The following is a 26,959-nucleotide window of genomic DNA, read 5'->3' as shown; positions in this document are numbered from 1 at the left end:
CCCCACCCCCCTTGTGCCACAGCTCCTCCCACTGCCAACAGCCCCCCCATCCTCCTGCCACAGCCCTTCCCTCTCCCAACTGCCCCTCCCCCTTCCCTCCACGGGCCACAGCTCTTTCCTCTGCCAATCCCCCCACGCCATGGCCCCTCCCTCTCCCCACCCCCCGTCGCCGCGCCACGCCCCCCCCGCCGAACTCCCAGCTCTAAGGCGGCGGCTTTCCCGCCCCTCCCCCAGCTCCTCCCATCACCCGCCCCTGGAGCGGGGAAGGAGCCGGGGCGGAGCAAACAAGTTCTCAAGAGAAACTGACGACGCCGCCCGGGTGTTGGGTGAGGAAGTGTGGCGGTGCAGGCCCGGGGGGCTACGTTCCGGGTTTCCTGGCGGGGCGGGGGCTGAATCCCCTTGCCGGGGGCTGGGTTTCCCGCCAGGGGGAATGTTGGGGGGCGGGGTAGGGGCTGGGTTTCCCTGCCGGGGGGGGGCGGGCTGGGTTTCCCCCCAGGGGGAATGTTGCGTGGCGGGGTGGCGTAGGGGCTGGGTTCCTTGCCGGGGGGGGGGGGGGGGCGGAGTGGGGTAGGGGCTGGGTTTCCCGCCAGGGGGAATGTTGGGGGGCGGGGTAGGGGCTGGGTTCCTTGCCGGGGGGGGGCGGAGTGGGGGCTGGGTTCCTTGCCGGGGGGCAGGATGGGGTAGGGGCTGGGTTTCCCATCAGGGGGAATGTTGGGGAGCGGGGTGGGGTAGGGGCTGGGTTCCTTGCCGGGGGGCGGGCTGGGGTAGGGGCTGGGTTTCCCACCAGGGGGAATGTTGGGGGGCAGGGTGTCGTAGGGGCTGGGTTCCCCGCCGGGGGGCGGGGTAGGGTAGGGGCTGAATCCCCTCGGGGGGGGGGTATGCTGGGGGTACGCTGTAGATGCCTGTGGGTCTGAGATCGGTGATGACCTACAGGCCAAAGGCTCCACTCCCTTGAGCTGTCCATGGCCCCTCCTTGGCTCTAGCACTTTATGAATTATAATTCACAGACCAGGACGGTGCTCGAAATGAAATCTAACTTATCACTACAACCCCTCTATCCTTCAGGGGCAGAGGGTGTTTTACAGAAACCCACAGATGGTTGGCAGAGGTTTGCTCAGTTAACATGTACTGCATTAGGAATAAGCCTACTTGGGGGCTGTATTTCAACCAGGGAACAAGTTTCACTTTTAAGCTAATAGGCTTGTTTTGAAGAGCCTATGGGGGTGGGGATGGTAGAGTGTAATCATGAAAAATTCATATTTGGATGCTCTGTGAATTACAACTGCAGAGTGAGGAATAAATAAACCACCTTGCCCTGAGAACCACACACATGGATGCAGACTACAGCAGTTCAAGTCATCCTGACAGATATGCCCGGACTTGTTAGCAGAAGGGACTATTTGAGTCACTGGAATCTGAACATTTTGTCTTGTCATAATCCTGGCACTGCAGCTGGAAAGACAGGGTGGGACCAGTGAGAGAAACATGGAGGGGGAAGCCAGTTTTATAGCTATAAAAAAGCATGGTGTCACCATTTGATCCCAAGAAAATTTCACCATTCTGAAGATTATCATGAAATAAACAGCCGGGCCTGTTTGCAAAATGACACTGCCCCAAAGCCCAACCGAGCCACTAAACTGGAGAGCCAGGATATAAGGTTTTAAAATCAGGGCAGAGGACAGGATAATGGCTTGAGGGTTACTCAGGGGCATGTCAAAAGTCAAAATAGTGGTTACAATTTTTCAGTTCTTTAATTACAGTCTTTTAAAAGTTCATAATTACCATGTCAAGAGCGTTCATGCCACCCCTTAAGCTAACCCTCAGCCCCAGAACTGGTGAAATTGACTATCAGTCCTTCCAAATCTAAGGTTCCCCAGAATCGAAGAGAGGCAAACTGGGGCATGTTTGCTGAATGGGATTCTGCTGTTGGCTTTTAATAACTTTTCCTGCCAAAAAGAGAAGTGAAATCCCAGAGCACTCATCATTTCAGTGCTTTGATTTCTGAAAAGAATCGTGTAGCAAGTGGGCCTTTCATGGTGGCGTAAACACACAGGAGGAGATTGGGCATTTTCCATGACTCTGTTTGTTACTTTGGGGCTCTGAAGCACTCTAATCCCCTTTATCTCTACATACACAGCACTGCAGCTAGGCATGAACCTTCATAGGCCAGCAGAGAGGGAGTCTCTACCCCAGGAGCCTCTAATAATATATTCTCTGGAGCTTCTTTACTTAATGAACAATCCAGTGCACACTTCCTTTAAGCAGGTTGAAAGATGTGATCAGTGGCAGCTTGGACTAGTAAAAGGAGCTTACTTGACCCTAATTCCTGCTGTTTCTCTTTTGCATTTCTTGCAGATTGGACAGTGAATCTCCGTGGAGGCCCTGGCCCTGCAGGTTAGCACTTCTGTTGCTGTGTTAGAGTTGCACACACTACGGGTAAAGATTGGTTGGTTTAAAAATTTAGGGAAATGTTACTTTTGGGATTTTAAAGAGTTTTAAAGAGTTTTTACAAATATCTTGAGTGTGGGACCAAGCAGTTGGCGTTTCTCTTTTTAGTATTTGGGCAGCACTTTCAAGATGGAAAGAATCAGCTGTTAGAATCTGGCCCAGACCCACTCTCTGGATGATCACCAATCTCTTGTGATTGGATTCAACCACTGAATCCCACATGTTTCTGAGCCTCTGAATTTGGATAGAGACAGCTCTCGGTCTTTCAGGCATACTCCCAGGTACAGATCCCATTTCTGAGACCTTTCTTAACATCCTGAAAACAGTGGCACAACCCACCCAGTTGTTTCGTCACATTTTCCCCAGAGTTCATGGGCTCTGGGAGCTCTGGTTTTCTAGTTAAACCCTTCAGGGTCAATGTGGCACTAAAGCAATGAAAACAGGCTTAGCAAAGGAATTTCTTAAGCACAAATACTTTACTCTGTAAAAGCACAAGAGAGTTACAGATGTGTGGAAATCAAACTCCTGAACACAATACCCATTTGTCTGATCTTACCACCTCTGACTCCTGGGTTGGGTCATATTCCTTAGGCCTGGCAATAGAATGGCCTCCCTTGCTTAGAGAAGCACCCCATATAAAACAGTCAATGCTGATGGCCCTCAATTGCTCTCTCAGCTTTTCAGATACAGTCTGTCCACTAGATGTCAAGGCTGTGCTACAAAATGGATGCTCTAAACCAGGGGTGGGCAAACTTTTTGGCCCAAGGGCCACATCTGGGTGTGGAAATTGTATGGTGGGCCATGAATGCTCACGAAATTGGGCTTCGGGGTGCAGGAGGGGGTGAGGGCTCCAGCTGGGGGTGCGGGCTCTGGGATGCGGCCAGAGTTCAGGGTGCAGGAGGGGGCTCCGTTTTGGGACAGTGGGTTGGAGTGTGTGGGGAGGGTGGGGGCTCCAGCTGGGGGTGCAGGCTATGGGGTGGGGCTCAGGCTGAGGAGTTGGGGGTGCAGGAGGGTGCTCTGTGTTGGACTGAGGGGTTCAGAGGGTGGGAGGGGGATCAGGGCTGGGAGTTGGGGCTCATGAGGGGGTCAGGGTTGCAGGCTCCGGGTGGTGCTTACCTCAAGCAGCTTCCGGAAGAAGCGGCACGTCCCCTCTCTGGCTCCTACGCAGAGTCGCGTCCAGGCAGCTCTGCATGCTGCCCCATCCAAAGGTGCTGCCCCTGCAGCTCCCATTGGCCGCACTTCCTGGCCACCAGGGACTTCTGTCTTCATCAGATCCCATGATAGTAGTTCCCCACCAGTGGGAGCTGTGGGGGCAGCACTTGGGGCAGGGGCAATGTGTGGAGCCCCCTGCCTACATCTACACATAGGAGCCAGAGCGGGGACATGCCTCTGCTTCCAGGAGCTGTGCAGAGCCACAGCAAATGTGGAGTGGGGCAAGCCCCAGACCCCGTTCCCTAGCTGGAGCTCGAGGGCCAGATTAAAACATCTGAAGGGCCAGATGTGGCCCCCGGGCCGTAGTTTGCTCACCCCTGCTCTAAACTCTAGTCAAAGTTACATTCACCAAACAAAGCAAAATGGAATTAATAATAACTCAGACATCTCCCTAAACTTTCACATCAGCTATTATTACATTACATCCCCTCCCATTCATCTCAGCTCCAGCTCTCATGAGACAGCCCTAGCTTGATACCCAGCTCTTCTCTGACCCCTCTCTGGGTCAGCTCCAGTTCAGTTCTGGGCTGGCTTCATTGGGTCAGAGCCATGCATACTGTGGAGTTGCAGGCCCCAAGAACCAGCTTGCTGCAGGGAGGCCAGACATCACACAGCCTTAAAGAAGAGGAATAAAGGGATGGGTGGGGCATTGATGTATCTGCATGACCGCTCCCCGGCAGATACCACAGCCTGGGGAAGGGATTTGCATAGGGACAGAACAGAGGTGTCATAACAGCTTAATATGGAGATACAGACAAATTCTTGCAGAGGGCAGCAGGGAGTCCTGCCTACATGGGGAGAGAAGGGACGTAATCCTCCTGAAGCCTCAAGCACAGCGGCCACAGCCAGAGCCAGGAAACCAACCTAGTCTAGAGATGTACACTTACCTTTCTCTTGTGCCCACACAGCGTGATCCCTGACACTGAACAATGGGGAGACCCAGGGAAAACCCTGACAGCACAGCCTCACCTCGTCAGGCTGCAACTGTGCCCAAAGCCACCCCGGCAACACCTCGTTCCTCTACCTCCTCCACCCAGGCCAAGACACCACCCACAGCCAGCCGACCGAAGAGTGCTCAGGCTGCTGGGAGTTCAGGTACCAGCAGGGCACAGACAGACAAGCCAACCAGCAGCACCACTGCCAGAAGAGCTGGGCAAAGCTCTTCCCAATCAAGGGCCACTGCAGCACATGGCAGTGATCAAGGAGACACCAAGATAAGCTACAGAGTGACAGCTAAGAACCCCTCAGTGACTAGTGGAAGGAAACCCTGCTCCACAACAGCTAAAGCACCTGCCGGTGTCGACCCCTGCCTGGAAAGGAATCAATCCAGTCGCTCTCGGGCCAATACCGCTGGCTGGGGCAAAGAAAGCAAATTTCCCTCCCTGCTGACAACAGAAGATGTGGTGAAAGTGGAGAGGGAAACCCGGGGCCAGAGGGACAATCCCAAGTGGTATGAGTGGCGGAAAAACCGCATCACAGCCTCAGTCGCACCCAGGATTGCTAACAGCAAGTTTGTCAATGGCAAGAGCTCAGAGGTGCCCCAGTCTTACCTTAAGGCTGTGGTGAGCTCTGGTTCTAAAGTGCAGACACCAGCCATGTCCTGGGGCACCCAAAACGAGAAAAAGGCAGTGCAGGCATATGAGGAGCTCCAATTCAGGAGGACAGGTAGGCCCGTGAAGGTGGAGGAGTGTGGCCTCTTCATTCACCAAGAGAAGGAGTGGCTCGCAGCCAGCCCAGATGGAATTATCAGAGAAGCAGATACAGGGAAGCTACTGGGGCTGCTGGAGGTCAAGTGTCCCTATAAGCACAGAGACAAGACAGTGAAAGAGGCCTGTAAGGACAAAGCCTTCTGCCTGGAAGTGGATGGTGAGTCCTACGCCTTGAAGAGAAACCATCCCTACTACACTCAGGTGCAGTGCCAGCTGGCAACAACGGGCTTTGACAGTGCTGATTTTGTGGTTCACACCAACAAAGATACAGTCATCACCTCAGTGGACTTTGATGCAGTGTTCTGGGAGAGAACTGAGCCCAAGCTGGAGAAGTTCTACATGGAGGCTGTGATTCCCCACCTGGAGGAGAAGAGAAGCAATTCAGTTTGGGCTAGGGAAGAATAAAGTAATGGGGACATCTGGCCACTACCCCACCAGGGACTTCTGTCTTCACCAGATGCCATGATAGTAGTTTAATGGACTCTCTCTGGTTCTGCCACAGCAGAACTATGGGATCTAGAACCTGATGCCTGCGGAGTCCTGGTCTACATTTAAAAATTAGATCTAACTAGCTACATTTGTTCCCTAAATGGTTTAGTTAGGTCTACCTAACCTCCAGTGTAGACATGGCTAGGTCTTTTAATGAGCTAGTTACTGCTCAGTGTAGGAACTATCTTCAGTACAGCTGCAGCACTTCTGCAGTGCTGCTGTAGTGGCTGTAATATAGACATTGCTTGAGACTGGACTCTTCCTTCCTATTAAGATTGTAAGCTCCACGGGGCAAGGATTGCATCTCTCTTTGTCTCATACAGGAGTGGAGACACAGGGAATGATTTTCTGGTTCTGTCTCAGCCCTTGGCATTTAGTGCTCTGGGACTGAACTGATTCCCTGTCTGTGTAGACAAATTCACTGTTCTCTCAACAGCTGCCCTCTTTTAAACTTCTTATTCCAGTGCCTGGCAGCTGCTGCAAAGTATCCCATCTCTAGGGAAATAAGTTGGTCTGTCTGTGAAATGGTCTAGTTCAGGTTTTAGAGAAGAAGATGGGTGAGATAATCTCACCAATCTTGTCTCTCATATCCTGGGACCAACACGGTTACAACAAAACTGCATAGTTCAAGGTTGTCTGGGGAGGGGGCTGGATTCCATTTAATGGTCTGGGGTGTAAGTTCAAGACTAAACTTGAATTTTAGTCTACCAAGGAATCCTTGCTGCTGTCGATGGCAGGTTTGCCAAAGATCAAACAAAAGGTATGGACTTTAAGGGGTAACTGAACTTGTAATTATGGGCCGCATTGTCAATTCAGCATCAGACAAAGGGATAATGTGTTCTGCTTTAGATGGACTGCTGTTTCTTCTCTTGCCATCTTCCCTCACAACCTCTTTCCCACAGTCTGTCAAAATGATCAGCAGTTAACTGCTTACATTTAAAGTGTTATGTTAGGATATAGATATTCAGGCCTGTCTGTAAAGGCCTATACTCTAAGAATTCAGGTGTATTCTTATCACTTGGCTAGTTAGGGGTATAAAAGAGAGAATCAAAATCACTGTCTGCCGGTGTAAGGTTCTTCCCTTACTGTGACAGTCTGAGGCCCTGTGCTTAGGCTAAGATCTTTGGCTAAGCAGCAGAGGCAGCCATAAGCTGGGAAGCGAACAGTCACATCCTCACATTCCAAACTAGTCACATTGAAATAAGGTGCTATTGGGCTGTTAGGAATACAATCCTGTCCTGATAGTGCCTATCACCTCCAGAGAAAGGGAAGTGCCTAGAAAATGTAAAAGGAAACTTAGTTTGATAGCATCCTGTCTGGCAAGAACTCACTTATCAATAGCTGGGATGTGAAATCCTCACTTCTGTATTGTTTTGTCATTATAGTTCCCACTTTGCTATTGTTTGTCTGTATAAACTCTGTCTGGTTCTGTGATTGTTTCTGTCGGCTGTATAATTAATTTTGCTGGGTGTAAACTAATTAAGGTGGTGGGATATAAGTGGTTACATAATCATGTTACAATATGTTAGGATTGGTTAGTTAAATTTCAGGAAAATGACTGGTTTCAGAGTAACAGCCGTGTTAGTCTGTATTCGCAAAAAGAAAAGGAGTACTTGTGGCACCTTAGAGACTATTGGTTAGTCTCTAAGGTGCCACAAGTACTCCTTTTCTTTTAGGAAAATGATTGGTTAAGGTATAGCTAAGCAGAACTCAAGTTTTACTATATAGTCTGCAGTCAATCAGGAAGTGAGTGGGGTGTGGGGGGGAAATTGGAATCATGTTTAGCTAAGGGCAGAAATGGGAACAGGGAATGGGGGTGGGGAAATTGGAATCATGTTTGGCTAAGGGCAGAAATGGGAATAGAGACACAGGTGTAAGGCTCTGTGGTGTCAGAGCTGGGAAGGGGGACACTAAGGAAGGAAACTGGAATCATGGCTTGCTGGAAGTTCACCCCAATAAACATCAAATTGTTTGCACCTTTGGACTTCGGGTATTGTTGCTCTCTTTTCATGCGAGAAGGACCAGGGAGGTAAGTGGATGAAGGAATAAGCCCCCTAACATGTTAGTAGGGTTTGGAGTCCACCCCTTACCCCTTGAGAATGTGAACCATGAGCACAGGCGTGTACCTGGTGCGGTTCACCCCATCCCTGATGCCTGTCCCTTTTGTGGCATGAGGGAGACCCCAGCTTGTGTGCACCAGGTTGCGGCCTCTTTTCTGGCTCCTCTTGGACCCACTTTTGCGTTTTCTCCCACCTTCTCATCTACACACCCAATCTGTGGCCCCACAAAGTCATGGGACCTCTTCGTCAACTTCCTAGTGATGGCGAAAGTGGGCATCTATAACACCAGGGAGAGGATGTTGGCTGAGGGGGTTCTCTGCAACTGTGGGGCCTATTTCTGTTCCATTCTCTGAGGGGTCTTCAGTCATGGGTGGACTTATGCCCATCTGCTTCCCCTGAACCCAACAGGACCCCATGAGAATTTGGGGGAAGGGGTTACATCTCAGAGCTACTATGTCAGGCTGTCTGCAGATGCAGGAAGACAACACTGCATCCATCAATTAACCTTTCAAATGTGAACCAAGTATAACTACACAACCGTGAGATTCCCCAGATACTTTTTTTTAAATTAAAGTGTGTTTATTCAATAGCTGACTCTGCCATGTGTGTCCCAGCAGTATGTAGAGTAGCCTATGTCTTTGAAATCACTGCTTTGGTTAATTTCAGTTGCTCCTGTTTTGGAAACTAAAGTGTCTAAATAAAATATTCACTTTGGGTGATTCTCTTGTGATTTGTAGAGGGAACCAGTTGTGGAGCTATAATTAAGCCAGGGGGTCTGGTTAGGGCACTGCAGCAGAGGGGCTCATTACCAGGAGTGGGTGTCTGCTCACACACACAAGAACAGGACACCCAGTTTGAGCTGCTTGTATTAACATATGGGCCTTGTAGCATGGGGTTGTGCCTGCCTCCCAGTTTCTCCCATGGTTGAACTGGTGCTTTCAGTGGGTGTTGGAATTCCCCCATTTCCAGAGTTCCTCACAGCACAAGGCTACCACCACCACCCTTGTAATCAATAGGGCTGTGCACATCTCAAATAGTAATAAAAAAAAACAGTGGTAATTTCACTCCCAAGACCCTAGATGAGACCTGTTTTCAGCTGCTTACATCACAGATGGGGGGAAAATGCCATCAGTCCTATCTCTCTCTTAGCCTGTGCCTAGCAGATACATTCTAGTCTGAGATTTTAGTACCCCAGCTTACTGTCTCCTGCCTTTTCCACTGGGAGACTGCATCTGAGCCTGATCTAGCTCAGAGCCCTGGTGTTCTCCCTACTCTTTACCCTATGTTTGTTTGCTCAATTTCACCTCATTCTGCCTACTTTTACACACCCTTGCACTTCCACAACCCTTTCTTTCGCAGGGCAAGAGGCTTGTACTCTTCAAACACATGTAGACAGACTCTTTCTTCCATGCTTTGGATTTTTAACTCCCCAGGATCCACCAAACTCCCAATGAAGACTGTGAGCCATGGTAGAAAAGACATGGCAAGGGACCATTCCCACCCACCGCGTTCTCAGTCAAAGTTGAGATTCAGGGACACTCACCCCCAAGTGGGATTAGAGGCGAGGCTATGAAACCAAGATAAGGCCACAACGATTATTGCAAAAGTACTATATTATATACATATTACTCCAGCCACACTCCACAGGGCAAGGACCAGAATTTGCTATTTTACATAATTTCAATAAAAACGTGACTACAAACTATAAAAGTGTAAAGTATTTCACAGGCCTAGGTTTCCCACTGCAGGAGATGGGTACAGGGAGTTAACCCTCCCAATGCGGGGGATTGCTGAGTGAGGGGAAGATCCCCCATATGCCCCTCCCCCCAATAAGTGGTCACATGGGAGCCAAATGCACAAATATGAAAAAACCCCTTTAGAAAAATAAGGGTGGAATTGTGATCTTAGGTTCCTTTCATGTCCCCTACCCCTCCATGCCCCTGATGACCCCAAAAAACAGGTCCAACTCAGTATCAGCATAAATCCCCTATGCACAAGCATCAGTACACCTGCAATCATATGACTAAACCAAGGGCTTCCAACACAAGAGGAGTGGAGTCTTTGAAATGCAGCACAGAATGTGCAAAAGGTACATGGGTCTTGTTCTGTGGGGGAGGAGGAGAGTAAAGAAGAATTAGAAAATAGGATCTGATTCTTAGTGCATGTGGAGCTCCCAAGAGACCAACCAGCTCAGTTGTGTCCTCCCCCTAGGGTGACCAGATAAGTGTGAAAAATCAGAAACGGGGGTGCGGGGTAATAGGTGCCTATATAAGAAAAAGCCCCAAATATCAGGACTGTCCCTATAAAATCGGGACATCTGGTCATCCTACCTCCCCCTGAAGAAGAGAGAGGAAGACAGAAGACCAAATACCCTGTCTAGAAACTCCATAGTCAGCATATCCCATTCAAGGGGCAGCAATTTGCATAGCAGATGAGGTTCAAGGCACAAGACCCCCCAGTCTGTATGAGGCACTAACAGTCCCCAAATTTGACTGAGGAGTCCAGATTGCCAAAACCTGAGAATTATTCAGGGGAGAGGACAGTTCAGAAATAGAAGCCTCACCTGTTTCCTGCTCTCTCAGGACTTGGTTCCCATCATCCACCAAATTTTTATGAAGAATGCTTCCTGGCAGGCAGCCCAGCAGCAGAAGGGGAATACCCGAGAGCCATTTCAAGGGGTTGAGATTGATCTGCTTTTGCCCAGGGTGGTTTTACTTATTCTCTGCTGCCTGTGGACTTTCCCTCTTCCCCCTCCCATGAATTTTCTGAACTACCCCTGCTAACTAACTGTTTTGGTCTCCCTGCAAGAGACTTCAGTGCAGCTGGAAGTTCCAGAGCAGAGAGGACTCCATTTTACAGTTTAACAAGAACTGTTTTATACTTTTCTAAATGTCTTTTACAAATTATTTACAGTAACTTCACACTGCTCACCACCTCTGGAGCTACTGAGTGCTGTCAGATCAGATAGGGGCTACTCTTTGCTTAGTCCAGGTGAAGCGAGTTTACAGGAGGGAGTGCTCAATTCAGGTCCTAGGGCAAATCACAACATTTGACATTGATTGGCCATAACAGCAGAGAGGACAACTTCCTTTCCACCCCCTTAGAGGGTGTTACTCCAGGGCATGGTGTGCAGAGGGAGAAGCTTGCCCTCTGATCTGGGCTGTATCTGCTACATTGAAAGAGGCCCATAGCCTCTGGGACTAACCTCCCTGACACCTTTCACCAGCACTAAACTCACGCAAAGGGTGAGAGGAGCCAACCACTGGGGATAGGGGAAGGTTGGACAGCGCATCCCACCCCCCAAACCTCGCTCCCAGCTGAGTTAGTGGCTTGAGGGAGAGCGCTCACCCCGCTACTGAACAGTAACCCCACTGCCCCGCTCAGTGCCCCCGCACCTACCCTGCTGCCTAGACCTAACCCCTCCCCCCCACGCACACTGACAGCGCGCCCCTTTCCCGCTCCCAGGCGGTGGGTTGCGCGCCCCTGAGTGGGGACCGGGGGGGGGGGGAGGAGCGGAGTGGTCACGTGACGCGAGCGGTTACGCCACCGGGTTTTTTCCTGTAAACCAATGGGCCGCTTTTCCTCCGGGCTGTTTTGTTGTGCTTCCACCCTGCCCCGCCCGCGCCTAGCGTGACTGCCGAACCCCACCCCCGCTTCTACCTCGCAGCCAATGGCCTGCGAGGACGTTTTAAGAAAGTGAGCGGAGGCCCCTGATTGGTCGGGCCATCCCGCTCATTCTTTTGTGTTTAAAAAAAAAAGAAAAGGAAAGGCGGCGACCGTCGCCGATTGGCTGCGCGGGGCTACTTTACGAGCCTCGCCGGCGGGCGCGCGGCTGGGGCTGTCGTTAGCTGCGCTGAGGGGCGCGCGCCGTTCGGAGCTGCGCTGGTCCGGCCAGCCCGTCGCTTCGTGTGCGAGCGGCCCGCTTTCGCCTCAGGTGGGGGCGGGGGCCCGGCCCGGCTGCGGCACCCTGGGCGAGCTGCCGCCCTAAGCCCCCGCGGCAGAGGCGCTGGGCGCGGGGCCGGGGCGCTCCCTGGCGTGTGCTGCGGCCGCGCTCGGCCCGCCTCGCAGAACGGCTCCGGAGCCGTGGGGCTGTCCGGGCCCGAGCCTGGGCTCCGAACCCGGCGCAGGGGGGCGGGTTCCGTCTGCACGGCTCTTTTCAGCGCCGGAGCGGGAGTGACTCCGCCGCGGGTCCCTTTCAGCCGTGTGGACGGACGCTGGCGCCGGTCGCTGGCGGCGGGGGGGAAGTGCGCCCCCGGGGGGTGGATTTGGTCTCCCGCAGTGCGGGGTGGGCGCTTGTCTCCGCTGCCTGCGCGGGACTGGGTTGAGACGGGCTCCGTTCCCTGCTTGGGGGGGGGTATGCTGGAGACAGGCTTGTTTTGAAGAAGCGGTGGGGGTGGCGGCGTGTAATCCTGAAAAATTCACTTTCGGATGCTTTGTGATTTGCAGCTGCGGAGTGAGGCATAAACCCCCTTCCCCTGACCGTCTCTCACATGGACGCAGACTAGAGCAGGCCAAGCCATTCTGACAAATATGCCTGGACTTGTTGGCAGAAGGGACTACTTGAGTCACTGGCATTTGACCATTTTGTTGTGTCCTAATCCTGGCACTGCAGTTGGGAAGACAGGCTGGCACCAGTGAGAAACCTGGAGGGAGAAGCTAATTTTAGGGTGGCAAAGAGTGGGTGTCACATGTGATCCCAAGAAAACTTCACCATTCTAAAGATTATCATGAAATAAACAGATGGGCCTGTTTGCAAAATTGACACTGGCATCCAAAAGCCCCAGTTGAGCCACTAAACTGGGAAGAAAACCAGGATATGAGAGTAAAGGTCCTTACATGGGGGTGGAGGACAGGAGAATGCCTGGAGTTACTTGGGGGATCAGGTACACTTTAATTGTAAATATAGTGGTTACAGCCTTTCAGTTCTTTAATAACAATGTTCATTATTGCCAGGTCAATAGTTCATGCTAACACTTCTCCCTGAGAACTAGTGAAATTGACTATCAACCCTTCCAAATCGAAAGTTCCCTTGTATGGAGGAGAGGCAGGCAGAGGCGTGTTTGCTAAAGGGGACTCTGCTGTTGCTCTTAACTCTTACTACCAGAAAGGGAAGTGAAATCCCAGGGCATCCATAATTTCAGAGGCTTGATTTCTGAGAAGTGATGTAGTAAGTGCCCCTTTCATAGTGGGGCAGATGCAGAGACCTGGTTCTCCCAGGAAGCAATTGAGTATTTGCTATGGCTTGGTTTGTTACTTTGGGGCTCTGAGAAGCACTAATCCCCTCTGTGTCTATTTACCCAGCACTGTAGCTGGGCATGACCCTTCATAGGCCAGCATAGAGGTAGTCTTCACTCCAGGAGCCTCTAATTTACTCTCAAGTGTCTTTGTTTAATAATCAGTACAGTGTGGTTAGAAGCAGCTTGGACAGGTAAAAGTACCTCTGGACTAGGAAACAAGAAATCAGTTCCATTCCTGGCACAGACACCTGCTCTCAAACGGCCTTGGCCAAGTCACTTCACACTCTGCCTCAGTTTGTCCCTCTGCATCATGGAGATATACTTTCTTGATCTTAATTCCTACTGTTTCTCTTTTGTATTTCTTCCAGATTGGACAGAGAATCTCTGTGGAGGCCTTTGCCCCGCAGGTTGCCACTGCTGTGGTTAGGGTTGCACCTAAAGGTGAAGGTTGGTAAGTTTGAAAATTGAAGGAAATATTACTATGTTATTGGGCTTTGAGATTTTAAAGAGTTCTTACAAAAATCTTGTACTTGTTAAGAGTAACAGACCTGTGGACAACAAGCGCATGAATGCAGTTCCTGCTGGTCTGCAAGTCCTGGGTTTGGTCTGAGTCCTTGTGCACTTTTCACTGCCTTCTGGCCTGTTCCTGTTGCTGCTGGTAGTGGAAAGGGCTGGCCACCTTGCTTAAAGAAGCACCAATTATAAAACAGTGCTGCAAGATAGGAAGAGGTCTAGATTTGAGCTTCCTGCCCCCTCAGATTGTATAGAGACCCATTCAGTCAATGGCCGTACCAATAGAAAATCCATTGTTCCAGTAGGAAAGCGTCATTGAGTGTTGATGTTCCTTGATTACTCTCACCTTCTCAGTTTGTCAACTAACTGTCAAGGCTGTGCTACAAAATGGGTGTTCTAATGAGCTGTAGTGATATGAAGTTTTCAATAACAAAAGGTGTTCACAAAACAATGGGATTCACAATGACTCAGACATCTCCCTAAACTTGCACATTTAGCTGTTGCATTATGTCCCCCCTCTCCCCCCGAATCCATCACAGCTCCAGCTCCCATGGGACAGCTCTAGCTGATACCTACTTCTTCCCTGAACCCTCTCTGGCTCAAGCTCCAGTTCAGTTCTGGGCTGGCTTCATTGGGCCAGAACCATGCATACTGTAGAGTTGCAGGCCCCAAGAACCAGCTTGCTGCAAGGAGGTCAGACATCACACAGCCTTAAAGAGCGATAAAGAGAGGGCATTGATGCACTTGCATGCTCCTTACATCCTGGCTTGCCTGGCAGACACCACAGCCTGGCAAAGGGGCTTGCATAGGGACAGCATGGGGCAGAGGTGTCATAACAGCTTAATATGGAGATAGACACATTCTTGCAGAGGGCTGCAGGGTGTCCTGCCTACAGGGGGAGAGAAGGGATGTGTAACCCTCCTGGAGACTCAAGCATAGAGGCTCCTGCCAGAGCCAGGAAACAATCTGGTCTAGGGATGTACACTCACCTTTCTCTTGTGCCCACACAGCGTGACCCCTGACACTGAACAATGGGGAGACCCAGGAAAAACCCTGACAGCACAGCCTTACCTTGTCAGGCTGCAACTATGCCCAAAGCCACCCCAGCTGCACCCCGTTCCTCTGCCTCCTCCACCCAGGCCAAGACAACACCCACAGCCAGCCGACCGAAGAGTGCTCAGGCTGCTGGGAGTTCAGGTACCAGCAGGGCACAGACAGACAAGCCAACCAGCAGCACCACTGCCAGAAGAGCTGGGCAAAGCTCTTCCCAATCAAGGGCCACTGCAGCACATGGCAGTGATCAAGGAGACACCAAGATAAGCTACAGAGTGACAGCTAAGAACCCCTCAGTGACTAGTGGAAGGAAACCCTGCTCCACAACAGCTAAAGCCGGTGTCGACCCCTGCCTGGAAAGGAATCAATCCAGTCGCTCTCAGGCCAATACCACTGCCTGGGGCAAAGAAAGCAAATTTCCCTCCCTGCTGACAACAGAAGATGTGGTGAAAGTGGAGAGGGAAACCCGGGGCCAGAGGGATAATCCCAAGTGGTTTGAGTGGCAGGAAAACCGCATCACGGCCTCAGTCGCACCCAGGATTGCTAACAGCAAGTTTGTCAATGGCAAGAGCTCAGAGGTGCCCCAGTCTTACCTCAGGCTGTGGTGAGCTCTGGTTCCAAAGTGCAGACACCAGCCATGTCCTGGGGCACCCAACATGAGAAAAAGGCAGTGCAGGCATATGAAGAGCTCCAGTCCAAGAGGACAGGTAGGCCTGTGAAGGTGGAGGAGTGTGGCCTCTTCATTCACCAAGAGAAGGAGTGGCTCGCAGCCAGCCCAGATGGAATTGTCAGAGAAGCAGATACGGGGAAGCTGCTGGAGGTCAAGTGTCCCTATAAGCACAGAGACAAGACAGTGAAAGAGGCCTGTAAGGACAAAGCCTTCTGCCTGGAAGTGGATGGTGAGTCCTACTCCTTGAAGAGAAACCATCCTTACTACACTCAGGTGCAGTGCCAACTGGCAACAACTGGCTTTGACAAGGCTGACTTCGTGGTTCACACCAACAAAGATACAGTCATTACCTCAGTGGATTTTGATGCAGGGTTCTGGGAGAAAACGGAGCCCAAGCTGGAGAAGTTCTACATGGAGGCTGTGATTCCCCACCTGGAGGAGAAGAGAAGCAACTCAGTCTGGGCTCAGGAAGAATAAAGTAATGGGGCCATCTGGCCACTACCCACCAGGGACTTCTGTCTCCACCAGATGCCATGATAAATTAATGGACTATCTCTGGTTCTGCCCTAGCAGATGGGATCTAGAACATGCCTGCTGAGCCTAGACTCTTCCTTCTTTAGATTGTAAGGTCCATGGGGGCCAGGATAGTATCTGCCTTTGTCTCCTACTGAGAGACAATCAATGATTTAATGGTTCTGTCCTACTGCAGAACAAATACTTTTGGCATTTGATGCTTCCATGTGTGTGCAGACAAGTTCAGATTACCATATCTCTGGGGAAATAAGTTGGGTTGTTAGACTCTCTCTGTGGAGGGGGCTGGGTTCCATTTAATGGTCTGGAGTAAAAGTTCAGGACTAAACTTGAATTTTAGTCCACCAAGGAATCCTTGCTGCTGTCAGTGGCAGGCTTGAAGATAAAATGTAAGGTATGATTCTCACTTTTGTACTGGTGACCTTTCACATAGGAAGCCTCTGAGTATGACCCCCCCCCCCCATTTAATAAATTAAAAACACTTTATGTATTAACACCATTATAAATGCTGTAGGTAAAGTGGGGGTTGGGTTGGAGGCTGACAGCTTGTGACCCCCAAGGGGTCCTGACTCCCAGTTTGAGAATCCCTGCTTTAGGGAGTAACTAAACTTATGTGCCTTATTGTCACTGCAGCATCACACAAAGCTGTTTTTTCCCATGCTGCCATCTTATATTCACTCCCACCCTTCTTTCCCAGAGTGAGCTTAATTGCTGATTAACAGGCTAATTTCTTACATTTAAAGTATTGTTTGGCTTTAGCATCAGTCTTGCCCCCATGCGAATGTGAGGGAAGGAGCTTACATCTCAGAGCTACTCTTCCTGCAAACTTAAGAAGAAAACACCATCAGTTAACTTTTCAAGGGTGATGCAAGTACCACCACAACCAGGAGAGATCCCAACTTTTTTTAATGCAAATTTATTTCTCTAGTAGCAGACATAACTTGCCTTGGTGTATGAGATCACTGTTTTGTTCAAATTGATCCTGTTTTGGAAACTAAAGTAATCTAAACAAAACATTCATTTTAGGGTGTATTTTTGGTGTGATTTTTAAAGAGGCTAAAGCTTGATTTCTAAGTAACCACAGAGGCTGGGATAAGGCATGTGTGGGGTGTCTAGTTGCAGAGAGGGTTGGCATTTTGAGCTGCTTCCACAGGTATGCTCAGAAGTGTGGTTCGTGTGGGGTTGTGCCTGTCTCCCACAGTTGAAGGGATACTTTCCCTTAGGTGAGGGAGATGCTCCATTTCCATAATTTTCTTTTCTACAGCACCATGGGTGTCAGACCACTACCATGTAATCAATAGTGCATTCCACTTCTCAAATAGCAAGCCTGTTTGCATCACAGATGAGGAAAAATTTCATCAGTCCTAACTAGAATCTCTCACTGCACCTGACTAGCACATATGGTCTAATCCTAGGGTACTAAAATCTGATTCTCACCTTTTCAAGGGAGAGACTGTGTCCATGCCTGACCCATCTGAGAGCCCTGGTACTCTTACCTACTCATTCTAGATTTCTGTTAACTCAGGGACATTGAGTGAACACCACCTACTTCTCCAGAGCAGCAGGCTTGTACTCTGCTTTGGATTTTTAATTCCCCAGCATCCACCAAATTGTCAAAGATGACTCCAAAGTAAAAATGACAGGGCTAGCAGCTATTCCCAGCACAGCCAAAGGAAATAGTCACAGAAACTTACCCCTGAGGGGGAGTTACAGGTGAGGTCATGAAACAATAAGGCCACAAGGGTTATGGCAAAAGTACTTTATTATATACATATTATTCCACCCACACTCCTAAGAATTTGTATTTTACATAATTTCAATAAAAGTTACTACAAACTATAAAAGTGTAAAGCATTTCAGGGGCCTAGATTTCCCCCTACAGGAGAGGGACATTGCTGACTGATGAAGATGTCTCATGGCAGCTAAGTACACAAGTTTGGAAAAAGAGAGGAATTGTGGCCTTAGGTTCCTTTTATCTCCCCACATCCCTCCGTCACCCCAAGCAGCAGAGGCCCAGCTCAGTACCAACATGTAGCACAGGAGTCAGCACACCTGCAGTTTATATGACTAAATCAAGTGCCTCCAGCACAGGGGGAGCAGCATCTTTGAAATGCAGAAGGCACATGGGTCTCGTTCTTTGGTGGGGGGTATATAAGGAGAATTAGAAGATGGAATCTAATACTTAGTGCATGTGGAGCCCCTAGAGACCAGCCAGCTCAGCCATGTCCTCCCTGAGGCAAGGGAGACAGAAGACCAAGTATCCTGTCTAAAAACATAAAGGTGTGCTCATAGCAGGCACATCCAATCTAAGGGGAAACAATCTGCATAGTGATGAGGCTCAAGGCAAAAGACCCCCTAGTCTGTCTGAGACGCTAACAGGAGAATTCTTCAAGGGACTGGACAATTCAGACAGAAGCTTCACTTTCTTTCTGCTCTGTCAGGACTTTGTTCACATCATCCACCACACCTTCACCAAAGATGCTTCCTGGGGGACAGCCCATTGCACAACAGCAGGGGAAGTCTTGAGAGCCATTCCAAGAGGATGAGATCTGCTTTTGCTTAGGGTCTGCCTGTGGCCTCACCCTCTCCCTCATGAGTTTCCAAGGGTTACCCCCCGACCCCAAACTGTTTTGGTCTCCTGCCACAACTCCTTAAATCCCCTCATACAGGAGACTACAGTGCAACTGGAAGTTTGGGAGCAGAGGATTCCATTTTACAGTTTAGCAAGAATTGTTTTATAATTTTCTGAACATCTGTTACAAATTATTTACAGTCACTCCATTAATATTTACAGTAACTGCACACTGCCCCTCTCTTCCGAACCTCTGGAGCTAGTGCACTCAGATCAAGGGGCTACTCTTTGCTTACTCGCATGAAGCAAGTTTGAAGGCAGGGGTGCTCAACTCAGGTGTTCACCTCACTATAATTGAGGGGCCATGACAGCACAGAGGACAACTTCCTTTTCCCACCCGAGAGGGTGTCACTCCAGAGCATGGTTTGTAGAGGGAGAAGCTTGTGCACTCAACAAAGCAGATACAGCCCAGATTAAAGAGGACATTAGTCAGGGGGGCGCTAGCCAGGTGACAACTTTCACCAGCACTAAACTCACTCTTAAGAGGTTGTCAGGAAAGGAATTGGGCACCAGTGGGATAAGTCTAAGCAGCCACCATACCAGAGGGAAACTACTTGGAGTAGGCTCTCCTGGAGTGCCTGGGGGAAAAGCACTGAGCCCTGTTTGTGAGACAACAGGCAGGTTTCTGGCTGACCTACTGCACTGGATTCCATTCAGAGACACACTTCTCTTGCTGGACCCCACTGCATTGGCGAAACTGATGTCTCAACTGCATAGTTTACATGACCCCCACAAGAGAAAGATTGAGTCTCAACGTGCCAGCTTCCTAGAGTTGGAAGTACAGGGGGCACGCCCAGCAAAAATGCTCCCACTTTCCAGTGCCACCGGCCTCCTATGGTCACTGTGTATCGATTGTCTAGCCAACTTGGGCTATAGTCTTAGAACAAAGAGCCCCCACCCACAATCACCGTGTCTCTGGGGGAGAGAATCAGTCACAGAAGCGTTTGCGGGGCACTGTCCTGGCTCGGTTTGAGCGACGGATCTCCTGTTTGGCGTCACGGCATCTCTGGCAGATGAAGACCTCAGGCACATTGGATTTGCGAATCTTGGCACAAGAGAGATGGATCCAGGTGGTGCATTCGTTACACTCTATCATGGGTCTCCCTGCAAAGGGCTTCAGGCAGAAGCAGGTTATCAGGTCCCAAGCATCATCCTCTGGGCAGGAAAGAGACAGACCTCCATCAGAAAATGCCAGACAAACCCAGTTTATAGCATAAGATTATGCATGCAGTGGAAGGCAATATACATTGTCCCAGGGGCATGAAGGCCTATAGGGATCAGCACTGACCCCCACAGATGATTAGCGATCAGCTCTGAAGGAAACCCAGGCCTGTCCTATACTGGCCTGCATTTCCCTCTGTTTGGTTCAATCCCCACCCATTTCAGGAAGAAAACCAGCAGCAAAGCAAGACTCCCAGCTCCCTGTGCTAGAGAGGCTACCAGTACCACACATAATGGGGTCCCACTCACCTTCTGATTTGGTGTTGGGAGGTGCCACCATGAATTCCACAGGTGAAGCTGCAAAAGGGAAGAGAGCAATTAAAACCAGTCAGATGCTTAGTTTGAGAGAGTCTCCCAAGCTGAAGAATGAGTCTGGACTCTGGCTCCAGCACGGTTTGCACCAGGGGAAATAAAGACTCTGACAGGCTGAGGCCCAACACCTAGACTCTATACTTTGCAGTTCCCCTACTTCACCTCTTATTGGGTGAGGCTAGGACTCCAATAGCTGTGGGCTCCCCACAAAGCCAGTGAACCTACAGTTCCTCCACCTGGAAGAAAGCAAGGTACTGGGCATTGGAACACAATGCAGCTTTGCAGTGAGAACAAAGCATTGACATAACCACCTATCCAGACCAGGGACATCTTCCCCATTTTCCTACAGACCCCTCCACACTCCTCATACAAACTAGTTTGGAAGCTTACAGTTGAGCTGGGAGCGGACACTGCTTGTACCCTCCTCCTCTTTGCTTTGATCCAAGGTATTCTGACAGCTGGAGCTCCTCCTCTCCTCAGGGCATGATTCCTGCTCCTTTGGTCGAAAGTAGCCTCCTACTGGCACCTCACTCCCCTGAACCCCTTGTGTCCAATCCTTTTCTTCCTTCATGAACTCCTCCAGCAGGGATTTGGGTCGGAGCTCACCAGCTGGGACAACCAAGGATTCAAGACATTTTGCCATTACGTAAGGCGCCTGCTCCTCTAGTACAGCTGACTCTCTCCTTTGCGGTTGAACATCACTTAAATTCTTCGTGCCAGCCAGTGTCATCTTCTGTTCCATCTCTTGATCCAAGATGAGCTTCTTTGCAGACAGTTTCTTCTTCTTGGTTTGCTGGGGTCGGGCTGCATAGAAACTGCTGGGGAAGTCAGGGCAGTTCAGGAACAGGTTGCCCCCTTTGTACTTGGCATTCCTGATCCTCCCCTCATCTGGCAGGACTTGGGAATCAGAGGAATGGGATGAGGCCCAGCTGTCACTGTCCTGAGTGCTGCCTGTGCTGTTCTGGGGACTCATGCTGCCTCCAAGGGTCCAGGGTTCATTCTGCAAGAAGGACAAAGAAAAGCACATAGGATCTGCACAAGACCACACCACAGATGTGGTGTTCTTGGAGTGACTGGGGGAGAGAAGGAGACATGAGCGGGAGAAATGACATAGCAGGAAGTCCCCAAACCTCAATGCCAAGAAAGAAAGAAGAGGTGCCAGGTCTGTCTCCCAGGACACTGGCCCCTTCACACAACACTAAACAATGACGCACACACCAATCTGTTTTACCTCCTCGGGGTAGGGGATGTAGCCAGCATAGGCCAGCACGAAGGTGCAGAACTGGTTGAAGTCCTCCACGGTTCTTTGTCTTTTCTGTGGCGGCTGCAAAGAATGACAGTTTATTGATTAGAGTCTCTACCTCCAGCCTCAGACTTGATGGCTGGAAAAAAATGTGACCAAACATTGTCTGTAGTTAAAGGCCAAGCTGCCAATGACCAAATCTTATGCTACAAGGTGCCATTGTGGGAGTCAGAAAGGACTGTGTGTGCAACACCAGCCACCAAGCAACTCCATTACACGTCCAGCACATACAGCCCTGGAATGCCTGAGCAACATTCCCCACAACCAACCAGCACAGTCCCAGACTGTCCAAACACCACCACAGAAGCCTGCAGTGCCCAGCCCACCCAGGCGACCCTCCTTTCTCCCAAACCAACCCACACATTCATTGTGCCTAGATATTCCCCATCAAAAATACACCCAGAACCTGCAGCCATAGCCCATACAGGCATCCCCACTACATCAAATCTACCTGCACACAATGTGTACAAAGGAACTATAATACAAAAATACTTGAATATTGAGTTTCTACAAGGTTTCTAAACAGGGTGAATCCCCCAAAGTTGTGGAAGAGCCCCCAGCAATAAGCTCCATTTATCTGCAGTCACAGGACTGGGGTGTTTGTGGTGGGGACCATGTTCAGTGCCTAAGGAAATTCTGCTCTGAGATCCAATGGGAAGGATAACAGGCCCCTACACAATTAACACAGGAGAGTTCAGTCAAAGCCTTGAGCATTGGACTCTAGGGAAACATCCTGCCCTGATCCCGGAGTCTACAGCTCTATGGAGGGGAATCAAAACATCTGTGCCACAACGGCAGGGGCACCTGGGAAGAGTTTCCTCTCGGGACAATCAAGTTGCCTATTATGGAACTCCAGGGTCCTACACAGAACAGCCTCTTGCACCCACCTCCTTCAAGACAAAGGGAAATGAAAGCACTGCAGCCAATCCCAGCCAGCACAGGGGCACTTATCTGACTGACTGGGGATAGGCCATATGGGCACAGTGCTGCCATTTACTTCAGCCAGGCAGTCCATGCCAGCCACCCAAGGCCAGTGAAAAATGGCTGAGCTTGAGTCAAAACCAGCAGCTTGGAGGCCCCCTCCCTGCTGGTCTGCAAGCATCTAACACTTGGCACTACCAGAAAGGCCAACTCTCCAGCCCCTCAATCCCAACTCTGAAGAGCTGTACCCCAAAAAGCAGAAGGGGAAGTGCAGGATAAACACTGAGGGAAGCCTGGAATTTCTGGGGTGTGGTCACATCCCACCCCCAGAGGTCTGTCTCCACCCAACCACCCCTCTTCCCCAAGGGCTAGAAGGACAATCACTTCCAGCCATAGGGAGGGCACCTGCCTCCTGGGGAGCAGGGGGGAGAAGCCTTTATTGCCTATGGTGGGTGGGAGGAGCGTCCCACCCTCACTCCTGTCGGAGTTACTGGCCTGAAGGAAAGAGCATGCCCAGGGCTACAGAAAGCTGACTACCCTCAGCCACACACTCTTCTCCCAGTGCCCAGACCTCCCACCCCGCAGTGCCCCGACCTCCCCCCTCACACACACACACTGCCCAAAGCTTATCCCCACATGCTCCCAGTGCCCAGACCTACACCCCCCCCCCCCACCCCCACACACACACCCAGCTGACACCTCCTGCGGAAGGGGCAGGCAGTGGAAAAGCCTGTTAGCTGCGGCACCCAAGCCCGATCCACCCGGGAGCCCGCCCGGCCAGGGCAGAGCTCCCCAACGGAGGAGTCCCATTATGGAGGATGGAGACAGGCTGAGCCCGAGCCCGGCGCTTCCATGAGGAGCAGCCCCCGAGCCGCCCTCGGCCCAGAGCCCGAGATGGAGCGAGGAGTCCAAGGGCGGGGGGGGGGTCCCTCCCTCCCCCGACATCTGATCCCGCCCAAGATGGCGCCCGCGCAGCGCTGCCGGTCCTGCCCTGAGCCGGCCCCCCACGGGGTCACTCCCCGCCGCAGGAGCTGCCCGGCGGATCCTCCGGAGGGAGCCGAGTAGGGGCGGGGGCAGGCAGGCGCCGGAACACCCCCCCCTCCAAAACGTGTGGCGGCACCCACTGCCTTTCGGGGTTCACAGCCCCCCCCAGATACATCCCCTCCGGTGAACAGCCCCCCCCCAGATACACCCCCCAGACTCCCCTCCGGTAAACAGCCCCCCCCCAGATACACTCCCCCGACTCCCCTCCGGTAAACAGCCCCCCCCCCAGATACACTCCCCCGACTCCCCTCCGGTAAACAGCCCCCCCCCAGATACACTCCCCCGACTCCCCTCCGGTAAACAGCCCCCGCAGACACACTTCCCAGGCACACAGCCCCTCAGAGCCCCCTCGGGTAAACAGACGCCCGCCCCTCAGATACACCCCCGGCACACAGCCCCTCCAGTGAACAGCCCCCCAGAGCCTCCACCCGCCCCGGAACACAGCTCTCCCCAGAGCCCCCCGGCACGCAACCCCCCTGCCTCCCCGCAAAACCCGGACCAGCGCACTCCGCCTCCTCCACGGCCCCCTCCCCGGCCGGCTTGGCCCCGCTGGTCCCCCACCTCTCCCCCAAAGCCTAGCCCCGCACACAAAGAGCCCCCCGCCAGACACGCAGCCCCTATCCTCCCACACAGCCCCCCCTCCGCCTTCTCCCCCACCCCCCCGCACACAGCCCCCCCTCCGCCTTCTCTCCCACCCCCACCCCCCCCGCACACAGCCCCCCACTTCACAGCTCCCAGCCAGACACGCAACCCCTATCCTCCCACATAGGTTCTCCCCCCCCCCCGCAGCCCACAGCGCCCCCCCCCCAGCCCGGCACACGGCTGAGTCCTGCTCCCGTCTCCAGAGCGTGGCACGCAGCCCCCCGCCCAGCTCGCCCGCGCCTCAGCCCGGCCCACGGGACCCTGCCCCCCACTCCAGAGCTTGGCACGCAGCCTCCCCCCCCAGCCCGGCCAGCCACGCCACGCCACGCCGCCCCTCCCCCCAGAGCCTGGCACACAGGGTCCCCCCCCAGATCCCCCGGCACCAGCAGGCCCCTGCCTCCCCCCCCAGGGGGCAGAGCCCCCCGGACAGCACATGGAGCCCCCTCCCCGGCAGCCCGAGCCTTCCCCGCCCCCACAGCCCGGGCGCCCAGCGCTCCCTCCCCGCCGCCCGCCTCACCTCCTCGGGTCCGGGGGAGCCGGGGCTGGCACCTGCAGGGGGAGAGGCGGGGGGAGAGCGATCGGCGTGGGGGGGCGACCCCGAGCCCGGCCGCCTCCCACCTGCGAGCTCGTCGCCGCTCATCCCGCCGGAGCCGCGGGGCGGGGGGCGCGTGTGCCTCGGGCGGGGGCCGGCGCGGGCCGCCGTGCTCCGGGTCGCGGGTCTCGGGGGCGCGGGCACCGCTCTGTCCCCGCCGCCGCCGGCTCCGCTCTCCCTCCCGGCCGCTCCTCTCCGACGCTGGAGCCCCGCCCGGCCGCTCCGGGGGGCGGGGGCGGAACCACCTGGTGGCGGGGAAGGGGGAGGAGGGGCCTGGAGCCGGCACAGGGCGGGGAGCCGCCCCGGCCCCTCGGCACTTGGACTCGCCCGTCAGCTGAGCGGCAGCCCCGCGGCCTCCCCCGCCGCCAGCGGCCCGGGCGGGGCCTCCCGGCTCCGCCGCGTGTTGCCCTCCCCAGCGCCCGGGGCTCCGCGGGCAGCGCCCCCGGCGCGGGGCGGCCGCTGCCCCCTTGCGGCCTCCACCCGCTGCCCCCGGGCAGCTGCGCACCGGGGCTCGCCGCTTCCCGAGAGCCTGGCGGGGGAACCGGCTCCAGAGCGCGGGGGGCTGCGGGACGGAGCTCAGGCCGTTCCTGCTGCCCCCGGCTCGGGCTCCCGCCAGCCGGCCGCACAAGCGAAGGCGGAGGAGGGGCTGCTGGGCCCGACCCCGGTCGCTCCTAGCTCCCCTCCGCTGGGAACCGAGCCCGGGAACCCCCTCCAGGCTGGGATCATTCGCCAGGCAGCCAGCGCCGGCTCGGCAGCGGGAGGGAGAGGCCACGGGTACTGGCCCCTTGGCAAGAGCTGGACCAGGGATCCGAGGGGATATGGCAACTCCTACAGGTTTGGGGTCCTTATCCAGGTGAAGGCAGCCGTCGGAGGCTAAAATGAGGCTACCTATAGCAGACCCTGGGCCTCCCTACCCTGCTGCCAGCTCCCAGAGCAGACACAAGGCACCTGATACCAGTGATCTAGTGAGACAAGCGGCAGGGCAGGCTTTGCCTGGGAGATAAGATTGGTACTGACCCTCTTCCCCCATGACAGGATGGGACTTCACCCTTGCAACTGAGAGCTTTGGCCCAGAAAGCCTTTTAGACTGTTGCCCTGCAACCCTTCCCCCAAAATACCTACTGGGAGACAGATTGAAATCCTTGTTAAGAGACAACAGAAAGTCTGGAATTAGCGGAAAACGCCCTCACTGCCTCAAGGGGAGCTGCTAGGGGAATTAGCCCCCCAAATTTTCTAACCTACAGGTAGGCAACAGGCTAGCACTAAAATCCCCCAGAAAAGGCTGAGAGAAGCAGAGCTGGGGTGTATTTTCAACAGGGCTGCAATCTTACCAAGGGGATCACACACAGGACAGAACTTAGGTGGGCCGTGTGTGGCAGGAATCAGCGTATAGAAGGCTGGGGGTAGAGTCACTCAATGGTTATAGAGCCCACCACAGGGCTAGATGCAGCATTGCGGTGTTGTTTTTAAGGGAGTTCGTTTTTTTTTTTTAAATCAGGTGGCTCCTGTCTTTACCACACCACAGCATGGAAGGTGGTGCCCAAGGCAGCCGCTGCAAATGTACCATTGCAACAGCACAGGAGACAAAAATTCCAGACTGTTAATCAAGCAATTAAAAACTAGCCCCAAAAAGTAAACAGATGTTAAAATTAAGAGACTATTAAGTGATTCCCCCACCCACTTCAAGGATAAAGATCCCAGCCATGAGGAGTTCTTGCTCCAGCAGATCTGATGTCCCTAAAGAAAAAAAGGGAGAGCACAGCTGCAACACATAGGACTGTAAGTCCAAGGCCAACCACATAAACAGCTAGAGCTGTTAAGGCAATCCAGTAGCAGGGTGACTGCTTGCTGGAGAAGGTGCCAGGTACAAGTGTGGACTGATAGTGAAGTCCTTATTTTGAAAGCTCAAACTGCACAGGAGTCTGCGCTCACCTGTGAAGGGCAAGATGTGTCCTAGTTGAGACTGAAGACTTCATAGCATGTTTACTAGCACTAGATCCATCCCCATCCGTGTCAAGCACATGAAGAAGGCATGTGGGAGCTGTCAGGCTGCTATCAAAATCCCTTGACTGTAGGGGAGAGAATGGCTCCCCTCCCTCCTGCTGCTTCCTTTCTTAGCCTCTTCTGCAGCACTGAGGCTGCAAGTGCCATTGACACTCAGCAGAGCACTAGGCTTTGTGGGGGCTGCACATCGAGCTTCTCAGCCCTAGCGGTCCAAGCAGGCCTTTTGTCAGCCTGATAGGTTTCCCCAGGGCTACATCGCTTCACTGTATGACCACCATCCTGGCAGATGTAGACCATACATTTGCTACTGATGTTGCTGCAAGGACAGTTTGAAGCTGCCACATATTCTTGCCATAAAAAATAAAG

The 26,959-nt window shown here is 52.7% G+C and overlaps 2 protein-coding genes across 15 annotated transcripts; one reads left to right on the top strand and one right to left on the bottom strand.

The window, feature by feature from the left end:
• The first annotated feature begins 185 nt into the window (after positions 1-185).
• Positions 186-16,940, top strand: LOC114021460. Of its 13 annotated transcripts, none has more exons than XR_005226923.2 (4): positions 186-326; positions 2,356-2,394; positions 13,524-13,602; positions 14,679-16,940. XR_005226923.2 is itself a non-coding variant. In XM_037909677.2 (4 exons), exons 3-4 carry the CDS (start codon positions 4,590-4,592, stop codon positions 15,866-15,868), a joined length of 1,185 nt encoding a protein of 394 aa, XP_037765605.1. In that variant the 5' UTR covers positions 202-326; positions 2,356-2,394; positions 4,569-4,589; the 3' UTR covers positions 15,869-16,940. The 13 variants fall into 13 exon arrangements, 7 of the variants coding, with proteins under 7 accessions (XP_037765609.1, XP_037765605.1, XP_037765606.1 ...); XR_005226921.2 differs by having other exon boundaries at positions 13,524-13,606; XR_006284059.1 differs by lacking the exon at positions 13,524-13,602 and adding an exon at positions 2,557-2,729.
• A 726-nt stretch (positions 16,941-17,666) lies between these two features.
• Positions 17,667-24,799, bottom strand: LOC102937754 (PHD finger protein 23B). Of its 2 annotated transcripts, none has more exons than XM_037909675.2 (5): positions 24,515-24,799; positions 21,319-21,411; positions 20,478-21,087; positions 20,025-20,072; positions 17,667-19,709 (listed from the first exon to the last, which is right to left on the bottom strand). In XM_037909675.2, exons 1-5 carry the CDS (start codon positions 24,635-24,637, stop codon positions 19,483-19,485), a joined length of 1,101 nt encoding a protein of 366 aa, XP_037765603.1. In that variant the 5' UTR covers positions 24,638-24,799; the 3' UTR covers positions 17,667-19,482. The 2 variants fall into 2 exon arrangements, with proteins under 2 accessions (XP_037765603.1, XP_027686581.3); XM_027830780.3 differs by lacking the exon at positions 24,515-24,799 and adding an exon at positions 23,011-23,281.
• Positions 24,800-26,959: the final 2,160 nt, after the last annotated feature.

Source organism: Chelonia mydas, chromosome 9 (assembly GCF_015237465.2).
Source record: "Chelonia mydas isolate rCheMyd1 chromosome 9, rCheMyd1.pri.v2, whole genome shotgun sequence".
Lineage (NCBI taxonomy): Eukaryota > Metazoa > Chordata > Testudines > Cheloniidae > Chelonia > Chelonia mydas.
This window is presented reverse-complemented; position numbering and strand designations above follow the sequence as displayed.